At 42.3% G+C, this 22,520-nt stretch overlaps 1 protein-coding gene across 3 annotated transcripts in view; it reads left to right on the top strand.

Annotated features, from left to right (window-relative positions):
* The first annotated feature begins 2,477 nt into the window (after positions 1-2,477).
* The window catches only part of gpc3 (glypican 3), a 122,198-nt gene continuing 102,155 nt past the window's right edge, over positions 2,478-22,520 (top strand). For 2 of the 3 annotated variants that reach the window (XM_061835941.1, XM_061835940.1), the window contains exons 1-2: positions 2,478-3,139; positions 14,371-14,532. In XM_061835941.1, the coding sequence (XP_061691925.1) occupies positions 2,983-3,139; positions 14,371-14,532 (319 nt within the window). In that variant the 5' untranslated portion in view covers positions 2,478-2,982. The remainder of the gene's footprint in view (positions 3,140-14,370; positions 14,533-22,520) is intronic. The other variant, XM_061835942.1, reaches the window with a different exon arrangement.

Here is a 22,520-nt window from a genome sequence, read left to right as displayed (position 1 = left end):
GTTCTCCGGAAGAAGCGTGTGGGAGGGAATACCAATAATTCGAACTCTGAAGTGTGTGTGTTGATTTTCCCCAATGATTTTGGTGAACTTTTGAATCATATGAACTCGACGGGTTTCGCTGTTGTTGAGAACCACGTTCAATCTGTCCAATTTTTTTTTTTGATATCACCTTGCGATTATCTTCAGTCGTTGACTTGGCTTCACCAAAGTGCTCACAGTGCAGGTAGTACACTTCACCTACTGCACTTTGTGCACTTCAGGTGTTGCCAGTCACTCGGCCGTCCAGCGCACGTCCGGTAATTGTGTGAACTCGAGGGCTGACGGAGAGTTTTGTTGGTTTGCTCCCAGCTTCGGTCACTTTCCGCTGTGCAAATCCATGCAAAGCTCTCAGTTTGTCACATAAAAAAAAACCCACCGAAGAGGTCCCTCGACGCACAGCACAGCAGCAGCAGCAGCCGTCGTCGTAGTCGAGTATACTGAGAAAGCGGCTACTGTTTTCTTTTTCTGGGATGTGTTCACGTTGCCGCTTTCGTCTTGTGGTTTTCAGGTGGATGACCTCGCAATTCCAAGACTTGAGTTAAACGAAAGGAATTGCACAGTATCCATCTGCAATCCGCCAGATGATTGGATCATCTCGGTGTTGTTATTGGTTAAATTGCAGCAAAGTGGGCTGTTTGTGGTTTCAGACCGGGCTCACGGCCTCCTGTTGTGTGTATGCGTGTTTTCCTTCTGCTTGCGTGAGGTTTTGCCGAAAACTCCGGCTTCTTCCCTCATGCCCCAAAATGCGTGCTTGCTTCATTATTGATTCAGAAATCATCCACAGGAATGCGACGTACCTGCGCGCTGGAATAGATTTGAGTTCACTAGCGATGATTACCAAGATGGTTTGTATATGCTGAACTGTGGAAAATTGTTTTAATATTTATTACTTATCTTTTGTCTACCTTAATGTCCATTTACTAGTATGCTCCTTGTCCTCACTAGAAAAAGTTCAGTATAATAATAACATTGACACTCACTACCCTAATTTCTGGCCTATAAGACGCGACCTTTATCACACGCTTTCAACCCTGCGGTTTATGCGGTGGTGCTGCTAATTTATGCATTTTTTTCTAACGGCTGCAAGGGGGCACTGAAGCGGAAAAGGTAAGAGTGAGACCGGTGGAATATATGTGCCAAGGATGTGACTTTTACCGGTCCGGCCCTGTTAGCGCTGTGCGAGTGTGTTACCACCGTGTCCCAGTAATTTTTACCAGTATGTTTTTTTTTTTTTTTTTTTTTTAAACCCGCCCTGTTAGCGCAGCGCTAGTGTTAAACTCTGTGTACCGCCTTTCTTCGTAAATATCTCGTGCTTCATTGAGGGCACGTGCGGCTTTTACACGGCTGCGGCCGATGTATGTACCAAATGGTATTTCCTTTCCAAATGTACTGGGTGAGGCTTATAACCACGTGCGCTCTGTAGGCCGGGAATTGTGGTAGTTTTTTTCCCCCTGACTGCTAATTGTGACCGACTACGATGCAATTAAATGTTACTAGTAAACTATTGTCAATAATACCAATACAAGGTTCAACTAGTAGGCATGTGTCCCACACTAGTAGCCTCCTGGGTGCTACCCGTAGCAATAAAATGGCTTCTAATAGTTCTGCTTCACTAGTAACAAACTTGTCCTCCTAGTATGCAAAAGCTGTCCGAGACAGAGAGGATAGTAGTACATGTAGTACTTAAACTGGGTAATGAATAAGTCACTTGTAAAAGTTAAAACCCAGCCCGAACTGATCCTTCCCCTCATTTTCTGTGGCCCATGAAATCAAATAGTTCATCTGTTTCATCCATCAATCCATCCATTTTCTTTGCTGCTTATCCTCACATGGTTCGCGGGGAGTGCTGGAGCCCATTCCAGCTTTCAACAGGCAATAGGCAGGGTACACCCTGAACTGGTTGCCAGCCAATCGCAGGGCACCTGGAGACAGGCAACAGCCGCACTCGCAATCAGCCCTAGGGGCAATTTAGAGTGTTCATTTAATGTTGCATGTTTTGGGGGATGTGGGAGGAAACCGGAGTGCCCGGAGAAAACCCACGCAGGCACGGAGAGAACATGCAAACTCCACACGGGCGGGGTCGGATCGAACTTGGGTTCTCAAAACTGTGACGCCAATGTTTTACCGTGTCTGTTTCATGCAAAATCATTTTTTTTCCCTCTCTCTCTTTTGGGTGGAATATTGAAAATAGCAATTTTTCTAAACCTTTTAGAGCTCTTACAAATGCAATAAAAAAAAAATAGAAAATATTTGTCTTTTGTTGTCACAGTTTTTCACGACCGGTTTTCGAATGTAGCGTTTTTTTCAATAGTGGGTACGCAGTTGTAACGGTAGATGGCGCCACATGCACTTAATTGAAGCTAATAAGTGGACGGCGATCTTTCGAACAAGAGGTGTTCTGATCATCTGTCTGAAATTAAAAGCCAGCTCATGGGCGCTCTCATTTTGTGTAGAAAATGTAGGACTGACACGAGCGTGTTTTTCCAACGAGTAACTGAACATTTTCCACAGTCGCATAAACTCACTCCCAACCGCTTTTGTCTCTGTTGTGAACGCAAAAGCGCAGCACCCCTAATTGTATGCAAAATTACTTTCTGGACAATTTATAACGAGGACAATTGCAGTTTGTGCATTATCGCCGCGGCTCTCTCCGGAACAGCAAAGACTACGTCTTCGTGCTCGCGCACGCAGGTGTGTGCACGTGCACGCACACGCACTTGGATTGGAGGGGGAGCGCGCACATGCCTTGACTTGACTCGAGCGGTGTTCTCAGGACGAGATCGCAACTCGTCAGCGATGCACAAGGATGCTGAATGAAGCCACACCGGCGCTCCGATACCGGACCCAGCTCCGAACTTTGAATGCTTTCGTGTCCTTTTAAAGACGGCGATACATGACTTTTCATTTTTTTTAGTGTCGCAGTTAAAGTTTTGCTCGTCAGCCATGATTAGATTCGGAGTCACCGGTGGTCTCCTCCTGTGCGCTTTCTTCCGGTTGCTTCCCGGGATCGGCGCCCAGGCGCCGAACTGCCAGGAGATTCGTGCCGTGTTTCAGACTCTGCACCCGGGATCCAAGTGGGTCCCCGAAACTGCCGTGTCAGGTACCTATCCCCGGCTTGTGTTTCCACTTTTTACGCGCGGGAGGTTTTGTGACTGCACCATTCCTTGTTTGTATGTCGAGGGAAACTACAGTTCGATTCCAATCCGGTACTTTTTGCCATCCGGACTTTGTTCGTTGAGGTGTTACAACCTTCTGCATCGGCAGTGGGAGACAACCCGCGTCCTTTATCCCGAACCAAAGCAACCTGCTGAATATGTTGGAAAAAAAAATCTACTTAGTTTAAGCGTCTTATGAGTTTATTTTTGCACCAAGTTTGATATCTAATTGTATAAATGGACTGAAGACCGCGACGAACTGGTTCTGAGAAATTATCGTTAACTGCGAACAACGGCAAGATGGCCTTTTGCTGGTTGGTTGGTTGGTGAACTCAAGTTCACATCAGGTAAAAAAAAAAATACTCTTGTAAAGATGAGTACATAATTCAAAACTTGTAAAACTGATTCAGTTTTGTAGTGGCAGCCTGTTGCATTGTTTAGTATGCAAAATAAATCAAAACAAATCAAATAAAAAATCTCGCCTCATCATCACAGATGGTAACATACTCATATTTCAGTCCTCCTGGTGAAACTGTCATAGTCTCCTTTTTCTCTTTGCCAGCAAATATTCTTCCAAAACAGGAAAAAAAAAAGCGAAACAAATCTGAAAAGGCTGCAATTTAGAGTGGAAGAAGCGTGACATGGATGAAAACATTTTTTTTTTTTTTTTTTGGCATGCCCGCTATATTTCATATTCATCTCCCATCTGCGGGCACATGTGGCTCCAGCAGTGTGTTTTCTCCATGCATCCACTTTTAATCAAACAACCTCCACCTGGGCCAGCAGATATCTGAGAGCCGCCGGGCGCGAGATTCGGCACATGCGTCGAAATATTATGCCTCCGCAAATCTCAAAAGGCTTTCTGTCTTCAACTTGGGAGACAGTTTGAGGATGTAAACTCAGCAGTTCAGCCAAAAGGATGGTTGGTCACAGTCTGGGGCCACGTGCCCGCCAAAAGTGCAAGATCTATGCCACTTGGTGAGGAAAAAATATATACATATATTTGAAATGAAATAGTCAAGTCAAGTAGGTGGCGCAGTGGAGCATCTGGTAAAGCGTTGGCCTCACAGTCCTGATGACCTGGGTTCGATCCTGGCCCCGCCTTTGTGGAGTTTGCATGTTCTCCCCGTGCCTTTCCGAGTTTGCTCCGGGCACTCCGGTTTCCTCCCACATCCCAAAAACATGCAACATTAATTGGACATTCTAAAATTGCCCCTTGGTGTGATTGTGGCTGTTTGTCTCTATGTGCCCTGCGATTGGCTGGCAACCAGTTCAGGGTGTACCCCGCCTCGTGCCGGTTGACTGCTGGGATAGGCTACAGCACTCCCTGCGACCCTCGTGAGGATAAGCGGTGAAGAAAATGGATGGATGGATGAGAGCACCGGGCCATTGCGCGTGGCAATCACGCCACGCATGGGAAGTCGATGTTATGATCTCACTAATGTGCATCAAAATGAAATTTGAGTCCATCACATTGTGAGGATAAGCGGCAAAGAAAATGGATGGATGGTCTCAAGTAAAGAAACTTCTTGTTTTTCTCAGGTAGTTCAGCTAAAATCTCTGCAACGCCTGTGCTGTAACTTTTAGGAAAGCTTTATTTCATATGACGCTACGTCTGCATGGAAGTGTTTCAAAATCAAATATTTGATGTATAATCCAGTACAATATAAACGTGGATATAACAAACATAACGAGACAACCTACAGAAATAAAATGTGAGTGTAAATGTGAAATGAGCGAAAATGTTTGTTATGATGACATTTTGTTGGAGAGGTGGATCTAATGCAATAACAGCTAATCAATATGACATTATGCTAATGTTCCCTAACCTTGAGATCAAAATAACTTTGTGAAAGGGATAATTATTAGGATAGATAATAAGTCTTGTAAAAACATTTCAGTTTAAGGCCTTTAAGATGTGAGTCGTTGAGGCACATCAACACATTAAGCAATCACAATTCTAGATCAAATTCAATAACTGTGCCAAAATATGACCATCCCTGTGGCAATAGTGTGTTGATGTTACTTACAATATGCTAATATCAGCAATAACTTTGTGAAAATCAACTACTGCAGCACAATGAATTGCCTCACCTTAAAAATACCATCAAAGTAGTTGTAGTTTCAGTCATGTTTTATTCACAACAAATTCTGCAGTTACATTTTGCATGATTGTTCTTTTGGTCTGCTTGAAGTCCACCAAGTAAATGCAAAATACGAGTAAGATAAAAAAAAAAAGAACAACAACAATCTTTATGAGGAGATTGAAATGAAAATGTAATACTGAGGGAAGATTGCCTGAGATTTGATTGAGGAATCTTTGTGTGCGTGATGGCAGGCATGAAGTATTGATATCTCCCCACATGAAAGGGTCCAGGTCGATTGAACAAGGCGTGCGCCGGCAGGCGAAACCCAATTCTAATAATGCTGCGTGTGACGCTCGCGGGTAAAACACCAAAGAGCAAACTCCAGTTTTCCGACCACTTGACTGGACTCCAAACAACCACATACTATAAATAAACGAGATTGATTTGGGACATATAATATTGTAAACAACTGGGGAAAAAATACTTCCGTTGATAGGTAGGATATCCCTCTCTAAAAATTATTCAATGGTCTGCTATCCCTCCATGATCAAATTATTTAAACATTTCAGTCATTACGGTTTTTATACCTTAGTTAACCTTATCATGAGATAAAACATTGCACATCTACTACTTTTTTTCTGCTGTAGTACTTATTGCTGCTATTATCACCCACACAATTTCAAAGAAATACGTGTGGACAAACAACATTATTGTGAATAAAAGACTGCTCATATTCTAAATACTGATCGTGTGAACAGCACGTCACGCTATAACGTCAACCCGTCTCCATCCATGTCAGATTGTGTGGAGGATATTTGTGCGGCACTACTGAGCTGATGATAACTAGTGCTGCTGTGAAATGAGATTTGAATTCCCAAATCCTGCAGTCTCCTCCACCTGCTTCTTTTGAGGAATTCTATCTATCTATCTATCTATCTATCTATCTATCTATCTATCTATCTATCTATCTATCTATCTATCTATCTATCTATCTATCTATCTATCTATCTATCTATCTATCTAATCTATCTATCTATCTATCTATCTATCTATCTATCTATCTATCTATCTATCTATCTATCTATCTATCTATCTATCTAATCTATCTATCTATCTATCTATCTATCTATCCCAAAAGCACACATGGCAGGTTATCAGAAGTCTCCTCATTGTCCAAATACTGCACGTGAAAAGTTTGTCTGTCGATGCGTGCACTGCGACTGAGCTGGGATAGACGAAGGACAAGTTATATCGAAAATAGAGCATTTTAGGTCGAGATAAGCAAAATCTGCGTCTGTCCTAACACAAACACAGTACAGCCCTGGTCACCTTTTGTATAAATGCTTAGTTTTAGCCTATGACTTGTGTGAGAGTTGAATACTGATACTCTAAAGGAAACCCTACTGCCTGGTGACCCCAAGTACTGTATTTTCCGCACTACAAGGCACACCTAAAAGCCTTTAATTTTCTCAAAAACCCACAGTGCGCCTTATAATCCGGTGCGCCTTATATATGGATCAATATTGAGCGTGCAGTGCAGCTCCATCTAATGGATGCATAACGTGACCCCGGCCTCGACTGTAGCGTCCATTCTATGCGCCATATATATGGAAAAAGTTTTAAAATATGCCATTCATTGGAGGTGCGCCTTATAATGCGGTGCACCTTATAGTGCGGAAAATACGGTACTACAAATGTAAAATAGAATCTTTGTTGACACTAAAATTAATATTATTGCCAGCATAAATATTAAAAGAACACAATCTAGCACATGCGTCATCTAAAGACACGATCAAGATCCATGACAGTCAGTTTCTTCCTAATTGGAAAGCTAAGACAGGTTGTTGAAGGCTGAGATAAAATCTGTCGCCTGCAACGTCTCATAAAGGAGGATGGATTCTCTCTTTTGTTTTTTTTTTTTTTTGTGTTCATCTGTGCTGAAATAAATAATTTTGTTTTGCATGCGCGATGCTGACAAAGGATCTCGGTAAATGTGCACTGCTGGAACTTGAATCAGAGCGCTGCACAAGAACCTCGTTTGATCATCTGCAAATGACGCAAAATCCTCCCCGACAGTTCTGAAGTGCATTTATTTATGCCTCAACCCACCGTAACACGCTTGCTGTTGGAGTGGCACTAAAACCATGTAAAAGACACACCAATCTGAAATATGTAAAGCCAATTAGACAAACATTTGTCTTCCACGTAGTCAAAACATTTTGTGAAAATCCCTTTTGGGTTTGCTGTCTTTTTCAACTCCAGATTGTGTTGAATAGCACATTTGCACCCATCTTTTCGATCAAAGGGGTCAAACTCATTTTCTGTCGCGGGCCACATTTTAGTTACGGTTTCCCTCAGAGGGCTGTGATGACTGTGAAACCATAAAAATCTTTAATCACCTACAACATGATCATTTATATAGCAATTTGAAATTTTGGTAGAGATTCTCACAAGATTGATGGATGTCGGATGTGGCCCGGGGGCCTCGAGTTTGACACCTGTTTTGGATCGTTGCTTCATTAAGGAGATTAAAGTCCATAAAGATCCGAAACCGCTCAAATAATTGGTTGCCACATTACCAATCCTCAAGTTGCTTGTAAATTGCGCCATCCACTTACTTAATCAGTAATTTCTCTTATTTACTTAGCAAAAAGCACAAAATCCCACACGGCTTGATTCAACACTAGTAGTTGATCTACAACACATCGACTCAAAATGAGCAGCTTTTTTAATGTATTCTGTCTATTAATACATGAGTCACTGATTGTGTAGTGCAATATCTCATTATTTATGATATGATAGTTTGAAATTTTGGTTCAAATTTTAACAGAAATCATGGAAGTTGATACAGATGATTTGCCTTCGCGGGCCACAGAAAATCATGTGGCGGGCCGCATCTGGCCCCCGGGCCTGGAGTTTAACACCTGTGGTGTAGTGGTACGCACGCCTGACTTTGGTGACTTTGTCAGCGTGGGATCGATTCCCGCTCAGTGATGGTATTGATACTTGCCCTGTGACTGACTGGCGACCAGTTCAGGGTCTAGTCTGCATTTTGCCCAAAGCTAGCTGGGTTAGTCTTCAGCTCTCCCGTGACCCTTGTGAGGATGAGTGGCTAAGAAAATGGATGGATGGATGTTTCTTAATACTATTTGTGTTCCCTCGTGGTGTCATCATTAAACATGTATGGTAGTGGCAACTGTGCGATCGGTGAAGAGGCGCAGTGTTCTGTGGCTTCCACTTGTTCGACATGCGAGGGGTCACCTCTCGGCGCTTTTCACGACAAGAGCGCCATTGTGAGGATGTTTGTAATGAAGTCGGGACTAAGCAGAAGGGCGAGCCACGGACTCATGAAGAGGGACACGGAAGAAACCTTGACAGCCGCTCCGCATCTTCAATTGTCCGACCGCACCCTTTCTCCGCTTTCCCCCGGTATTGATCAGACGTACATTAAAATTGAAAAGCGTCACCTTGAGCCGAGCTTGTACGTGGGGAGGGATTTACAAGTAAATAGTTTCAGGCCTAATTGTCTCCTTTTTTTTTCATTACGTGTCAGGATTAAAAAAAAAAAAAAATCGATTTGCAAGTAAGGATTTTGATCCTTGAAAGTAATTGACCTCCAGGTAAATAATGGCGAACGCCTTTCAAACAAAACAAAACAACGTGACATTTACGAGAACTTTTAAAAAAAGAACCGAGCCTCAAAGAAAACAGCAGCGGGTGGAATGAAATTCCTGGAGAAATTTTCTTTTATCATGATTGATTTATGTAATAAAACACATTTATCATCTGCCCTTTGACACGTCTATTTTGTCAGATTCCGAAATTTAATTCCAGCGTGCTCTTCTTCTGAATAGGTTATGCTTGCGGTTTTGCTGACAGTTTAATAATTTTTGCCCGTGCAGCCTGAAATTAAGTTGATTTTATCAATCAGAGACCATTGTGCGTATTGATTCAAGTATCTAGCCGTGTCAGTCTGCGACAAAAATAAAAAAAAAGGTGTGTGGCAGTTTTATCGCCTCATTCGCAGATTAGACGATGCACCTCCACCGCGAAAGCGTCTTGCTCGAGATCACAAAGTTAGGCGAAGTCTCTCGCGTTGTTGCTCCCCCGCTGTTCGCTCATCATTTTGACTGACGTGTGGCTGCTGCATCTCCTCACTAAATTGTCATCTGTCTTTCCCATTTGTAGTCTGAAGACTGTTTCTCAAAATAAATAGCTTCAAGTGCAACCCAAGGTTCTGTTTTGATAAGGCCGAGGGAATGTTTGATGTCCCGACATGGCAGTTCTGCTGTTTGTGAAGACTGATAAAAAGAAATTTGGAAAATCAATCTGGGTGTACCGTACATTTTTCTGCCATTGGCCGGCATCCGGTGCAGATTGTTACCCAGCTCTGGTTCAAAGCCAGCTGAAATAGGATACATCTACGTGATTTTTTTATTCATATTATACTATGTGTAAAACACTTATTTAGGGCGCCACGGTGGAGCAGCTAGAAAGCGTTTGCCTCGCAGTTCTGAGGACCCGGATTTAATCTCGGCCCTCCCTGTGTGGAGTTTGCATGTTCTCCCCGTGCCTGTGTGGGTTTTCTCCGGGTACTCTGGTTTCCTCCCACATCCCAAAAACGTGAAACATTAATTGGACACTCTAAATTGCCCCGAGGTGTGATTGTGTGTGCGAGTGTTTTCTGTCTCCATGTGCCCTGCAATTGGCTGGCAACCATTTCAGGGTGTACCTGAAGCTATATAAAAATTAAATAGCTTTTAGATTCAGATATACTGTTTCTTGGCGGCGATCAATGAGTGATCGGATCGGCGAATCATGACAAAGCCGCTCAAATCAGTGTAGTCGAATACTGAACAGAGTATATAGGCAGCCATATTGTATATAAACTCTATATCCATCATTATTCTTTCAATCCATCCATTTTCTGTACGTTTTATTACGTGTATATACCCTTGTGAGGATAAGCGGCGAAGAAAATGGATGGACGGACACTTATTTAGATCTATATTTACAATACGTACAACCAATTCTCTGTATTAAAAATAAATACATTGAAATAGGGCGCCACGGTGCAGCAGCTAGAAAGCGTTTGCCTCGCAGTTCTGAGGACCCGGATTTAATCTCGGCCCTCCCTGTGTGGAGTTTGCATGTTCTCCCCGTGCCTGTGTGGGTTTTCTCCGGGTACTCTGGTTTCCTCCCACATCCCAAAAACGTGAAACATTAATTGGACACTCTAAATTGCCCCGAGGTGTGATTGTGTGTGCGAGTGTTTTCTGTCTCCATGTGCCCTGCAATTGGCTGGCAACCATTTCAGGGTGTACCTGAAGCTATATAAAAATTAAATAGCTTTTAGATTCAGATATACTGTTTCTTGGCGGCGATCAATGAGTGATCGGATCGGCGAATCATGACAAAGCCGCTCAAATCAGTGTAGTCGAATACTGAACAGAGTATATAGGCAGCCAGATTGTATATAAACTCTATATCCATCATTATTCTTTCAATCCATCCATTTTCTGTACGTTTTATTACGTGTATATACCCTTGTGAGGATAAGCGGCGAAGAAAATGGATGGACGGACACTTATTTAGATCTATATTTACAATACGTACAACCAATTCTCTGTATTAAAAATAAATACATTGAAATAGGGCGCCACGGTGCAGCAGCTAGAAAGCATTTGCCTCGCTGTTCTGAGGACCCGGATTTAATCTCGGCCCTCCCTGTGTGGAGTTTGCATGTTCTCCCCGTGCCTGTGTGGGTTTTCTCCGGTTTCCTCCCACATCCCCAAAACATGCAACATTAAATGAACACTCTAAATTGCCCCTAGGGCTGATTGCGAGTGCGGCTGTTTCTCGATGTGCCCTGCAATTGGCTGGTGACCAGTTCTGGGTGTACACCCAACTCCTGCCTGTTGACAGCTGGGATAGGCTCCAGCAGTCCCCCGTGACCCTCGTGAGGATAAGCGGTAAAGAAAATGGATGGATGGATGGATGGATGGATACATTGAAATGTAAAAAACCACCCAAACAAAAAGCCCACTGCTGGATATGGTGACGTACTGGCATTTTGTTGTTACTGCACTCTCAGAACTGGTCTAACAGTCCGATCCATGAATATTGTGACATGGACAATTTTCATCTTTTTGCCAGTAAACACCAAAATCATGGATTTGAAATTAAATGTGTTTTCAATCACTCAAGCAACCAAGGGTGTTTTTTTTTTTTTTTGTATTTTACTCGCTGAAGAAAGTACTTCACGAAAAATACCCCGAATACAAGCATGAACCGAAGGCAGTTGCAGACGAGGCCTGGTAGAGCGTCACCAGGGATGAAATCCAGCGCCTAGCGACGTCCTTGATACATTCCGCACTTCAGGCTGGATTTTACTAAAGAGTAAATGTTTGATTTCTGATTGATAATTTGTCTTATCACCTTCGGTCCCTTCAAAGCTGAAAGGCAAGTGTAGAAACTGTTGTAATCCCGCAGCAGATTTTGATGTAGTTGCGGTCAGATTCAACCTGAAAGTCTGCAATTGAACCATATTTCGTTGATTACATTTCAAATCCGCTGTGGGAAAAGATGGCAACTGTGTCCAAGTCTCGATATTGGTGGGGCTGACTGTCATAAAGCTTGTCGTTAGTGAAAAGTCCCCTTTGAGATATCATCAGACAATGCTGAAGTTCGACCGCGGCGACTTTGCAGCGCCGCTGTAATTGGTTTACGGTACGTTCTTACGGTTTTAACGCTTTCTCTTCCCCGTGGGTTTCAATTATTGAATTACAAAAGTAAATCAAGTCTTGGAGCGTCTCCTTTTGTCGAGAAACATTCTTGGTTTTACTTTCGCTGGTAAACGCTTTTATAAAAGGTCTCCGCGAGTCCAATTAGTTCTCGTCAATCAACGCGTAAACAAGCTCGGGCGTGACTTGCTCGCTGCACGTTTCATCCTCACAAATGTTATCAGTGGATGTGTTGTCAAGAGCATGCTGGGTTTGTTTGTCTGCCAGCCGCAATGCTTGTGGCTCCGAACTTTGAGTTGAGAAAAAAAAAAAAAAAAGACTTTTCATCTGAGCGCCGCAGCCTTGAGTGGTCCGAAAGTTTCTCTTGACCAAATTGATCTCTGTGGGAAACACAGCACAAGCCTCAAAATGACTCTTATTTTTAGTAGCTGTTTATTTGTTTTTTGACTTAAAAAAAAAAAAAAAACATTGGCTCTTTGGAATAATCCCGAGCTCATTAAAGCAAGATCTGGTCTGATTACTGCTCTTAGGGTGAGAGAGAGAGAGAGAGAGAGAGAGAGAGAGAGAGAGAGAGAGAGAGAGAGAGAGAGAGAGAGAGAGAGAGAGACTCTAGAGATATAGAGATTCTAGAGAGAGAGATCGATCTCTCTCTCTCTCTCTCTCTCTCTCTCTCTCTCTCTCTCTCTCTCTCTTCTCTCTCTCTCTCTCTCTCTCTCTCTCTTCTCTCTCTCTCTCTCTCTGCTCTCTCTCACCTCTGTTCCCCTCAAATTCTCGTTCCCTCACTTTGTTAATGTGAACATGTAATATAAACTTATAATGTAAAAAATGAGAATTTTAGAAGGGGGCTATTAATTTCCATGTTACTGTAGCCATCAGTGACAATAGATACTTTTCACGTGATGTCATGAGTCACATGACTTTGTTTACGACGCCCACTGGACGGCAAGACAACAATACAACTATTGGCTTGCTTATAAGCGTGTTACAGCTTTTTCGTGATGGTATTTCATTGCGTGGCTTATGGTTGTAAGAACAGACAGAAAAAGTCTGACACTCCAGGCATTTTTTATTTTTTTTTGCTGGGCATTCAGCTAATTTATTGTGGTATCCTCCACACTTTTTACATATCTTTCCGGAGGTCTTTGGGCTGTCAATATGCCTACTAGCACCCGCACTGAAACTTTGCTTTCCAGGTTTGCGGTGGCTAACGTGAACCTTGTGGCTGTCGCTAGCCATAGCCTTTAGCTGCACTTTTGGTAACTCGTGGGAGCGGGCTATGCCGATCGCTTTTTTCGAGCTTGAGCGCCGGCCCCTGGTTGTGTAACTTTTCACGCACACTCGGTGAGTTGGTTGCGAAAACGATGCGGTCTCTGACCATCTCATCGCTGTTTGTGTAGTTATAGTCTCTAAGCAACAGCTTGAGTTCTGTCACAAAGTGCTCAAATGACTCACAGTTACCTTGCGCCTTCTCGTGAAACTTATATCTTGCTTTCGGAGTGAGGTAATCAGAGAATTTTTCAGAATAGGTTTATAGCGACTTATCTTCATCTGCGGTCAGTGTCCACATTATGCCGACTTCCTGTCCTTTATCTACGATCCGCAGCAGGGGGAAACTGCACTTTTCCTCTTCAGCTCTCTTTTCAAGCATGAGTTCGGCGTGTTGCTTGAATCTCCGCCACGCATCTGGTAAATTGGATGAGTCCCAGTCCATCCTTGGGCTTGGAACACCGAACGTACGCTTCCATCGTGGTCAATTCGTCGTCGTGTTTGTTCGCCAGACCCACAAACCCCCCGTAATTCTGTAGTTATACTATCACTCTGACACCAAATTATGATCTTGCTGTCGTGTTAATGAATAAATTAGACGTGAGTCTGACTGTACTTTTTAATGTGTATTATATTTATTTTGCTTTTCCTCCCCGCCAACCTCTCTAACTCACTTCCTTATCGTCCTGTCTCGTCACACCCCGCTGACGTCGACGCAATCACAATCACGACCACACTTGCTCAGTCGAATAATAACGAGACGATGCTTGCTCTCAAGTTTCACATGTGGCTTCTTTCTTTATTCCTCACTCGCCTCTGGTTCCAGTTTTCGTTTGTCAAAGGACTTTCAAGATAAAAAATCAAACGATAACCGTAGCCAAAACATTACAGTATACACGTATCGCTTCCAAGCCATGATATGTAGACACAATCTTGCCATCCAAAATGGCGTCGTAAACAAAACAAACAAAAAAAAAAAAAACATGTGGTCGGCAGGACGTCAATGAAAAATATCTATTGGCTAGTTTTCTTCTCCTCCCCAAAACTCATGCCCCGATGTCTCCGTTGATTTCCCGTCAGGTTCCGACCTGCAGGTTTGCCAAACCAAAGGTCCCGCCTGCTGCTCCAAAAAGATGGAGGAGCGGTACCAGGTAGATGCCCGCAACAACATGGAGTCCAGCCTGCAAGTTGTCAGCGCTCAGCTCAAACGTATCATCATCCAGAACGCTGCCATTTTCCAAGGTAAGCGTTGAGATTTCAAATCCTCGAAAAGACGTTTTCAACGAGGCTGGGGCCTATCAACAAAACCGATCACCAAAATTACCCGAGGATATGCGATAATATGATTGGAATTTGTTCTCCGCTGCACTTCTAAGCAAAGAGGTGCACATTTTCGTAATTTATTTGTTTGCCCTGACAATGGTGCCTACGGTGTTTCTCTCTGCTATTTGGGGATTCACCGGCCTGACTTCCCCGCGAGCGCGCATGCGCCAGCCCCCGACGTGGCAATTAAAATGTGGGGCCTAATGGGGACTGTTGGGCTTGCTTGAATTGGATGTCCGCAGCTAACAACATTAGAGACCGCTGCACTTTCCTAGAAGAGGTTCAATACTAATTGCTTTAGCAAAAGGGCTGCAGAGAACTCCCAAAACATCCCCTGTGCTGAAATCCTTTTAACATCCTGGTCTGATCCGTCTCTCTCCACTTTATCTTACTCTTCTCCTTCATCCTATCTCTCTCTCTCTCTCTCTCTCTTTCTCTCTCACTCCGTCTCAGCCAATTTATTCAATCTATTGGTCTTTCTCTTTCCCCCTCTCCTCTTCTGTTGGTGCAACCAGGATTGGGAATTGGGGACATGCAATCTTCTTTGCTGTTCTTTTTCTTTTTTTCCTGCAACACTTACTCCTAACCCGGATCAAAAGGCTTGCATGCGCTTTCCGTCTCCACTCGTCTATCTCCCATGTCTGAGTGCGCCGGATCTGCGTCCGTCTCTCGTTGCAGGTCCACATGTTCCTCTCACTTTCGTCAGCCTCACTTGTACAATATGCAAGAAAAAGCACCCGCCCTATGCACTCAAGTAGAAGTTGGTAAAAAGTTTGTAGAATGCTGTTTAAAAAAAAAAAAAAGAGACCTACTTCAGTAAAAAAAAAAAATCTAAAGGATTTTTTGGTAAAAACTTTGTAAAAAGCTGTTTTTTGTAATAAAAAAAAAGCGAAACCTACTTAAGTTAAAAAAAAAAAATTACAGTCAAATATATACAATACCTCTTTTGACAGTAAAAATCCCCGCACACAAAATAATTGTTGACTTTTTATCAACTTGCAGAGTGCTTAAAGTGAAGAACAAAACACTTGACAAAGTTTCGCTACAAGTGAATTCTGACAGGGTAATCAGGACTGAACTGATAATTTTAAATATCCCGCAGAAGCAAAACAATCCTAACACAGACAAAAAACAAAAAATTAGCTAAAAAAAGCAACACTCTAATGTGGTTTAATTAATATTAGATGGAAAATATTTGAAGCTGGTTCTTTTAAACGCTGCACAAGAAAGCACATTTGCTATGAATCGTTCTTGTAGGCAGCAATTCAAAAAGATTCTCCTAAATTCTGACATGGATGGGGAATGCATTCATCCATTTTATGTACCGCTTATCCTCACTAGGGTTGTGGGTGGGGTGGATCATGTCCCAGCTATCTCGGGGTACACCCTGAACTCCAATTTCTTACTGATTATGTTGCACTTTTTTTCCACCTTGTAAGTCTCTTAGATCCCCAACCGGAACACATGTTTGCACGAAGGTATGCCCTATATTTGATTTTCAATACATGTCTCGTATAAATGAATTCGAAGTTCTTCGCTAGCATAACACTGCTGCGTGTGAACAATTGACACACTTATTCTTTGTTGAGCGATATTTAGCGATGATCGGACTGCACAAACGTATCGATTTCTTGCTGGCTCGCGGCCAGAAGCTTAACCAGACTGTGTTTGCACGAAGATATGCCTTAAATTTGATTTTTAATTCACGTCTCGTATAAATGAATGAGACGTTCTCCGCTAGCATAACATTGCTACGTGTGAATGATTGAATGAAATCAGAAGCATGGCGTCTCTCTCAGTTAAGAATGTATTGTATTTAGAATCTATAATATATCGTTGATTTGAATGAAATCAGAAGCATGAAGTCTGTCTCAGTTCAGAATGTATTGTATTGTATTTGCCATTTTTACTGTTTGTCTTACGTTAGCGCACGTGACTTGATGTCACTTCAGGAGGCGTGGTTAAGTGCCCTGTACGGAGGGGTCAATTGCAGGGCACGTGGAGACAGAAAACAGTCGCACACGCAATCACACCTAGGGGCAATTTGGAGTGTCCAATTAATGTTGCTTGTTTTTGGGATGTGGGAGGAAACCGGAGTGCCCCGAGAAAACCCACGCAGACACGGGGAGAACATACAAACTCCACACAGGCGGGGGCGAGATCGAACCCGGGACCTCAAAACTGTGAGGCCAAGGCTTTACCAGCTGATCCACTGTGCCGCCTCTTTTAGCTCAATAACAGGAAATAGGTAAGATGTCAGGATTTTCTAATGGTGCGTGGATCTCACACACTTTGCCTTGTTTGCTGTTTGGCGGTTTTCTCTAATGAGCTCTCGCTAATATCTTCATGTCATACCGAGTAAATGCGCGACGGAATAATTGCAGCATCTACTCGGATTTGTGACGGGCTCAAATTTCATTTTGATGCACATTAGTGAGATCATAACATCGACTTCCCATGCGTGGCGTGATTGCCGCACGCAATGGCCCGGTGCTTTCAATTTAGCTCAAAATGGGAATCTGTAAACCTTTTCCGGGTGCTCAAACTCGCACATGCTGGGAAGTTCATTTCATAAATGAATTATAAATACCGTATTCTGTCAGAGTATTATCAGTCAGCAAGTGATGCAGTAGTGGAAATAACTTCATACACATTGCAGCAGTTTGTGTATGATATATGATGTATGAGTGAGGTGAATGGAATTTGTTTTTTTTTTTTTTAACTAAGATGGTAATCGTTAACACACAAATGCTAATCTTGAATAATAACCATTTAGCCAACGTTGATTCTGTTGTTACTACCACATTACAGTTCCTACAAGCATATGCAGCTTACAGAGGGAAGTCCAACGCCCAGAAATGGAAAATGCTCATTAGTAATAATAATGAAAAAAAAAATCCCAACCGTAATAGCTGATAAAAATTGCATGATAAAATCTTGAATCTATTTTAAATGATGAGTTCATTTCTGTCCTTATTGGTATTTTGGTCCCATCCTGCATGTGCAGTGGAGCAGGCAGGATGCGTCTACTTGTGTTTGTGTAAAAAGGCTCATCAACTGACCTCACTGCTTTCGCCTCAGTTTCATTACAGTCCGTCGCTCCTCTGCACCCTGGGGGGTCACAATCGTGATCTTCGGGGCAGTCATACCCAAGTCCAAGGAGCAAACCCAATTAATAAACATGAGACGACAGGATTGGCCCGGATTGTAATAATGTCATGCGGCGATATCAGAGGGTGTGAGTGTCATATCTCCCAAATTGGGGCAACCGGCTCTTGCTCCCGGAACCACTCAGCCATTCGTAGCCGTCTGGATCGGTGGACGGTTTTCAAGGTCAGGGCATGGATGATTCGGGGTACGTTTTAGGCAAGAACAATCTAGTAATGAGGTACTTTTTGTTTGTGTTTCTTCCGGAGACGGGCGCAAACATTGTCAACATCAATTCTGCAAATATGAGCTGCACCGGTACCACGAATGTGCACGCCAACTGCTTGTCCATCTGGTCATATCCAAAAGTGTATTTTTAATATTCCACTTTATGTAAATTTGGCTTGAGAAGTGGAGTGATGGGAGTAATGTGTCTCCTGGTCACAGTTAATGTACACTTTGCTGGGAAAGTGTTGTCAAGTGTTATTTGAAGTTATTTTGAGAATTCACCCAGCATTCCTCCATTCTGCCATTAGTACACTGAAGAAATTAAGTATTTGAACACCCTGCTATATTGCAGGTTCTCCCACTTAGAAATCATGGAGGGGTCTGAAATTTTCATCCTAGGTGCATGTCCACTGTGACAGGGATAATCTAAAAAGAAAAATTCACAATGTATGATTTTTTTTAAACATTTTATTTGTGTGATACAGCTGGAAATAAGTATTTGAACACCTGTTTATCAGCTGGAATTCTGACGCTCAAAGACCTGTTAGTTCGTCTTTAAAAGTCCACCTCCACTCCATGTATTATCCTGAATCAGATGCATCTGTGTGAGGTTGTTAGCTGCATAAAGACATCTGTCCACCCCATACAATCAGTAAGACTCAAACTTGTTATACATGTTATGTTATACATGGCCAAGACCAAGGAGCTGTCCAAAGACACTAGAGACAAAATTGCACAACTTCACATGGCTGGAAAGGGCTACAGAGAAATTGCCAAGCAGCTTGGTGAAAAAAGGTCCACAGTTGGAGCAATCGTTAGGAAATGGCAAAAGCTAAACATGACGGTCAATCTCAATCAGAGTGGAGCCCCATGCAAGATATCGCCTCGTGGGATCTCAGTGATCCTGAGAAAGGTGAGGAATCAGCCCAGGACTACACGACGGATTTTGTTCACTGTAAGTGCACACCCAGTACCTCTATTGTGCCCATCTTAAGCTATTTGATTCTGCGAACCTGTTTTGGCTCACACGTGACTCCCCCAAAAAAGGGCAATTATTTCCCAATGAACTCATCCAGCCATCTATTTTCTAACAGAGCAGAAGTGTAAATAAACGGTGTGCTTGTCTATTCTCATAGCTTATTCCTTGCGGGTCACTTATTTAGCATCTCATTAGCAACCTCAAACATTCGATCGACTTTCCTTCCTCCATAATTACTCTAACAAGGAATCCGAACGGTAGAACCCATTGTGGTTGACCTTGTGGAGGAATTTGCATTCATGTGTCTCGGGTAGTGCTGAATGGACATTTTCAGTGGCAGGATCCGAAACGAGATGTAACAGGGGGCGCATCGTGAAGAATCCCGATATGCCCCAGCTGCCAATAATCAAAATCGGACCTCAGTGCCCTCCGCGTCTATTCTCTAATTCGGCGTGTTAGCTGTCTTGTTGTCCATAAATGCCGAAGGCCGTTCTTTCAGTCGTCTATTTCCTCCAAGAGCGCCTTTATTTCATTTCCACCACGCCTTCTTTTTGTCTACTGAAGTAGTTCTCCTTCAGTAATCCAATAAAGACCGGTGTGTTGTACAGTACGCATTCTGCGAGAAGTTGTTTATGTGCTGCCCCGGGACAATCTAATAACTTAATGATGTGGAGAGGCACTTTTCCTTTGTCCAACGGCCTCCTCGGAGCATCGTTTAGCACACAATGGGCTACAGCAGCCATAACCGCATCTTCCCCCCATCAACTTGCAATTTTAACTTGAACTTAATCGCCGTTGAGTGTGTTTTATCATCACGGCCATCATGCAATCGTTTTCGTCCACTCCTCTTCTCGCAAACTGTTGGGCAAAGTACATTCCGGTACTACGTGCATGCTTGACTATTTGAGTGTGGCGCTTTTGCTTGTGGCTCAAAGGAGTCGCTGGTGTTTGTGTCTCGATGCAATGAATTACCTCAGAGAGCCTTTTGAGTGCGTCAATCTGAGGTGCAATACTAAAAAAAAAAAAAAAAAAAAAAAAAACAATGCACCTGCGAATCCATCCTGACTGTAATTTCCCCTCATTATCTGTTTGTGGAGAGAGTCAAGTATATCTGACTTACGTCTCCAGAGTCAAATGGAAAATAGATTTGTCGCTTGATTAGGATAAGAAACTTTGCTCAATTAGTATCTGAATATATGTACCCTGTGTGTTTATATCATTATGCACACACATACAATAGTTGTTTAGATTGATGGTATAGATCAGCCTGGGTAGTCAGTTTTTATTATGGCATTGATGCTAGAATAAATGCTGTGTGCATCAAGCAGTCACGTTGATTCATGTTTATGTAGCATATGAACATCTGCTGTGTTCTTTTTAATGAACTTCCTGTATATGTGCGCCCTTCCTGTATGTGAGGTTGTTCTTCTCGGGCTTACTGGGTTTTCTCCAGGAACTCTGACCCCTGTGCATGTGAGGTGAAGTGAAGATTCCGCCACTTTATGCCTCTTTCAGAGTCCCTATTGGTTAGCGTGAGATCCACTTAGGTTGTCAGAGTCTCGACAGCGTTAAAGGTGCAGTGTTCAATTTGAACATAACCTGACCTCTCTCCAAAGTCAAAGCCCCACCCGTCACTAATGTTCTCCAGATATTGCACAGTAAGCAATGTGCACTGTAAACAAGCAGGACGTTAGCAGTGGCTGCCATATAGAGCTTGTGCACCTACGTCATCAAATCATGTCACCAGCCGGTAGTGCCAGTCAAGCAAACCATTGTTCAAGTCTGTGAGTTGAGACAAAACGAAAATACGTCTTATAGCACGATGCCCGTAGTTATTGTCTGATGCCGTTAAACATTTGTAAAAAGTGATAATAACCGAAGGTACGTGGAAAAATGAGAGACACTTGGCATAGAGGACCCATATTTAATGCCAAAGTCGATGTTTTCGCCGATAAGAAACTGGACTGTTAATTCGCTTCCGCTTGTCTTGGACAACTGGATCTACACATGGATCTGGTGAGTAAGTCCTCGAGGTTTACACAGAAAAGTTTCAAAGCGTAGAAAAGTCTGCACGCATGCAAATACTTCGTTGTAATAAATCCGACATTGTGATGTGTTGACGGCTCCTGAACGCGGAAGCGTATTTGGCCACACGTTAACCTTTGCCGGAATCCATTGATCTTTTCGGCTAGTATTCAATATAAATACCAATATTTAAAGAAATGACCCCTGGTTTTACACAAACTCTCATTCATTAACTATGATTGTAATAATAATGAAAAAAGATTTGCATTATAAATACTATATATATATATATATATATTATATATATATATATATATATATATATATTATATATATATATATATATATATATATATATATATATATATATATATATATACTTCTTGGTAATTTGAGATTGAGAAGAATAATTCCTACCTGAAATGAAGTGATCGCTACACAGGTATTGTGTATTTTGGTTGTGCACTATCCATCATGTTTAATTGCTGAAATCCATCGATTTCCCCCCCCGGTCTTTTCAGCTGGTATTTTATAGAATGACCTCTTTGAATATCTGTCTAATTTGTTGTGACAACCAACAGCACAACAGGTCTCGGGCAATTAGAAAAATCTGCTCTGGTTCAACGGCTCAGGCTGATCTGACCGTCAACGTGACGCCGTGCAAATTGTGACGTCACGTGCACGAGCTCTATTGGTCGCGTGGCTTATTTGTTTTGGAAAGTTGCTAACGCTAATGTTGGTTTTATTACAGTGTAGCAATTTTCATCCAAGAAGGGTTTTATGTTCAACCACTTCAATGGTGTTAAACACTTTAGTACCAGATTAGATTATGGTAAATTTTGACAAGATTAAATTATCGAAGAAGTTACTGATATGAATCACACACGATACTACAATGAACATATTTAAACATTCAAACAATGTCAACCCCTGATATTGACATACAATGTTATTAGTTTTTGGTCTATGACATTCCTGTATGCTAGCAAACAATAACAAAACAAATTATATTCATTTAGACGAGAGAGAGAGAACCTGTTAAAAAATATAAAATATATTCTTCCTGATTGATGTGAACCATTTCAATGATTTTTTTCTCCTCCTTTTAACTCAGATATGACTTTGTTTTTATTCATTCTCAATGCTTTCATTGTTTAGCTTCCCAAAAAGTCTGTCTTATCCCTACAGGCTTTATGTAGGTTGCCAAGCTCTCCTGCCTCCGCAGGAGGTCTCGGCTTCCTTCTTAACAACCGAGCTGGCGCGCCGTTAGAAGGAAATTCATAATATACCTTTTTTTTTTTTTAATCACATTGTCTTTTTATTTGATCAACCCAAACGTGGCAGCTGTCTCTCTGTTGATAATATTTCAGCCAGTCAGCCCTACATGGGGTAAAAAAAAAATGTTCAAAAGTGTAATTATGAAAGAAAAGAGCCTCTTCCAGACACACACGTACACACTTTGGACTTCTCATCTTACATGTGTGCTTAACAAAGGATATGGCTTTTCATCTGAGAGCGAGATATGTTG

Source organism: Syngnathoides biaculeatus, chromosome 11 (genome assembly GCF_019802595.1).
Source record: "Syngnathoides biaculeatus isolate LvHL_M chromosome 11, ASM1980259v1, whole genome shotgun sequence".
NCBI lineage: Eukaryota > Metazoa > Chordata > Actinopteri > Syngnathiformes > Syngnathidae > Syngnathoides > Syngnathoides biaculeatus.
This window is presented reverse-complemented; position numbering and strand designations above follow the sequence as displayed.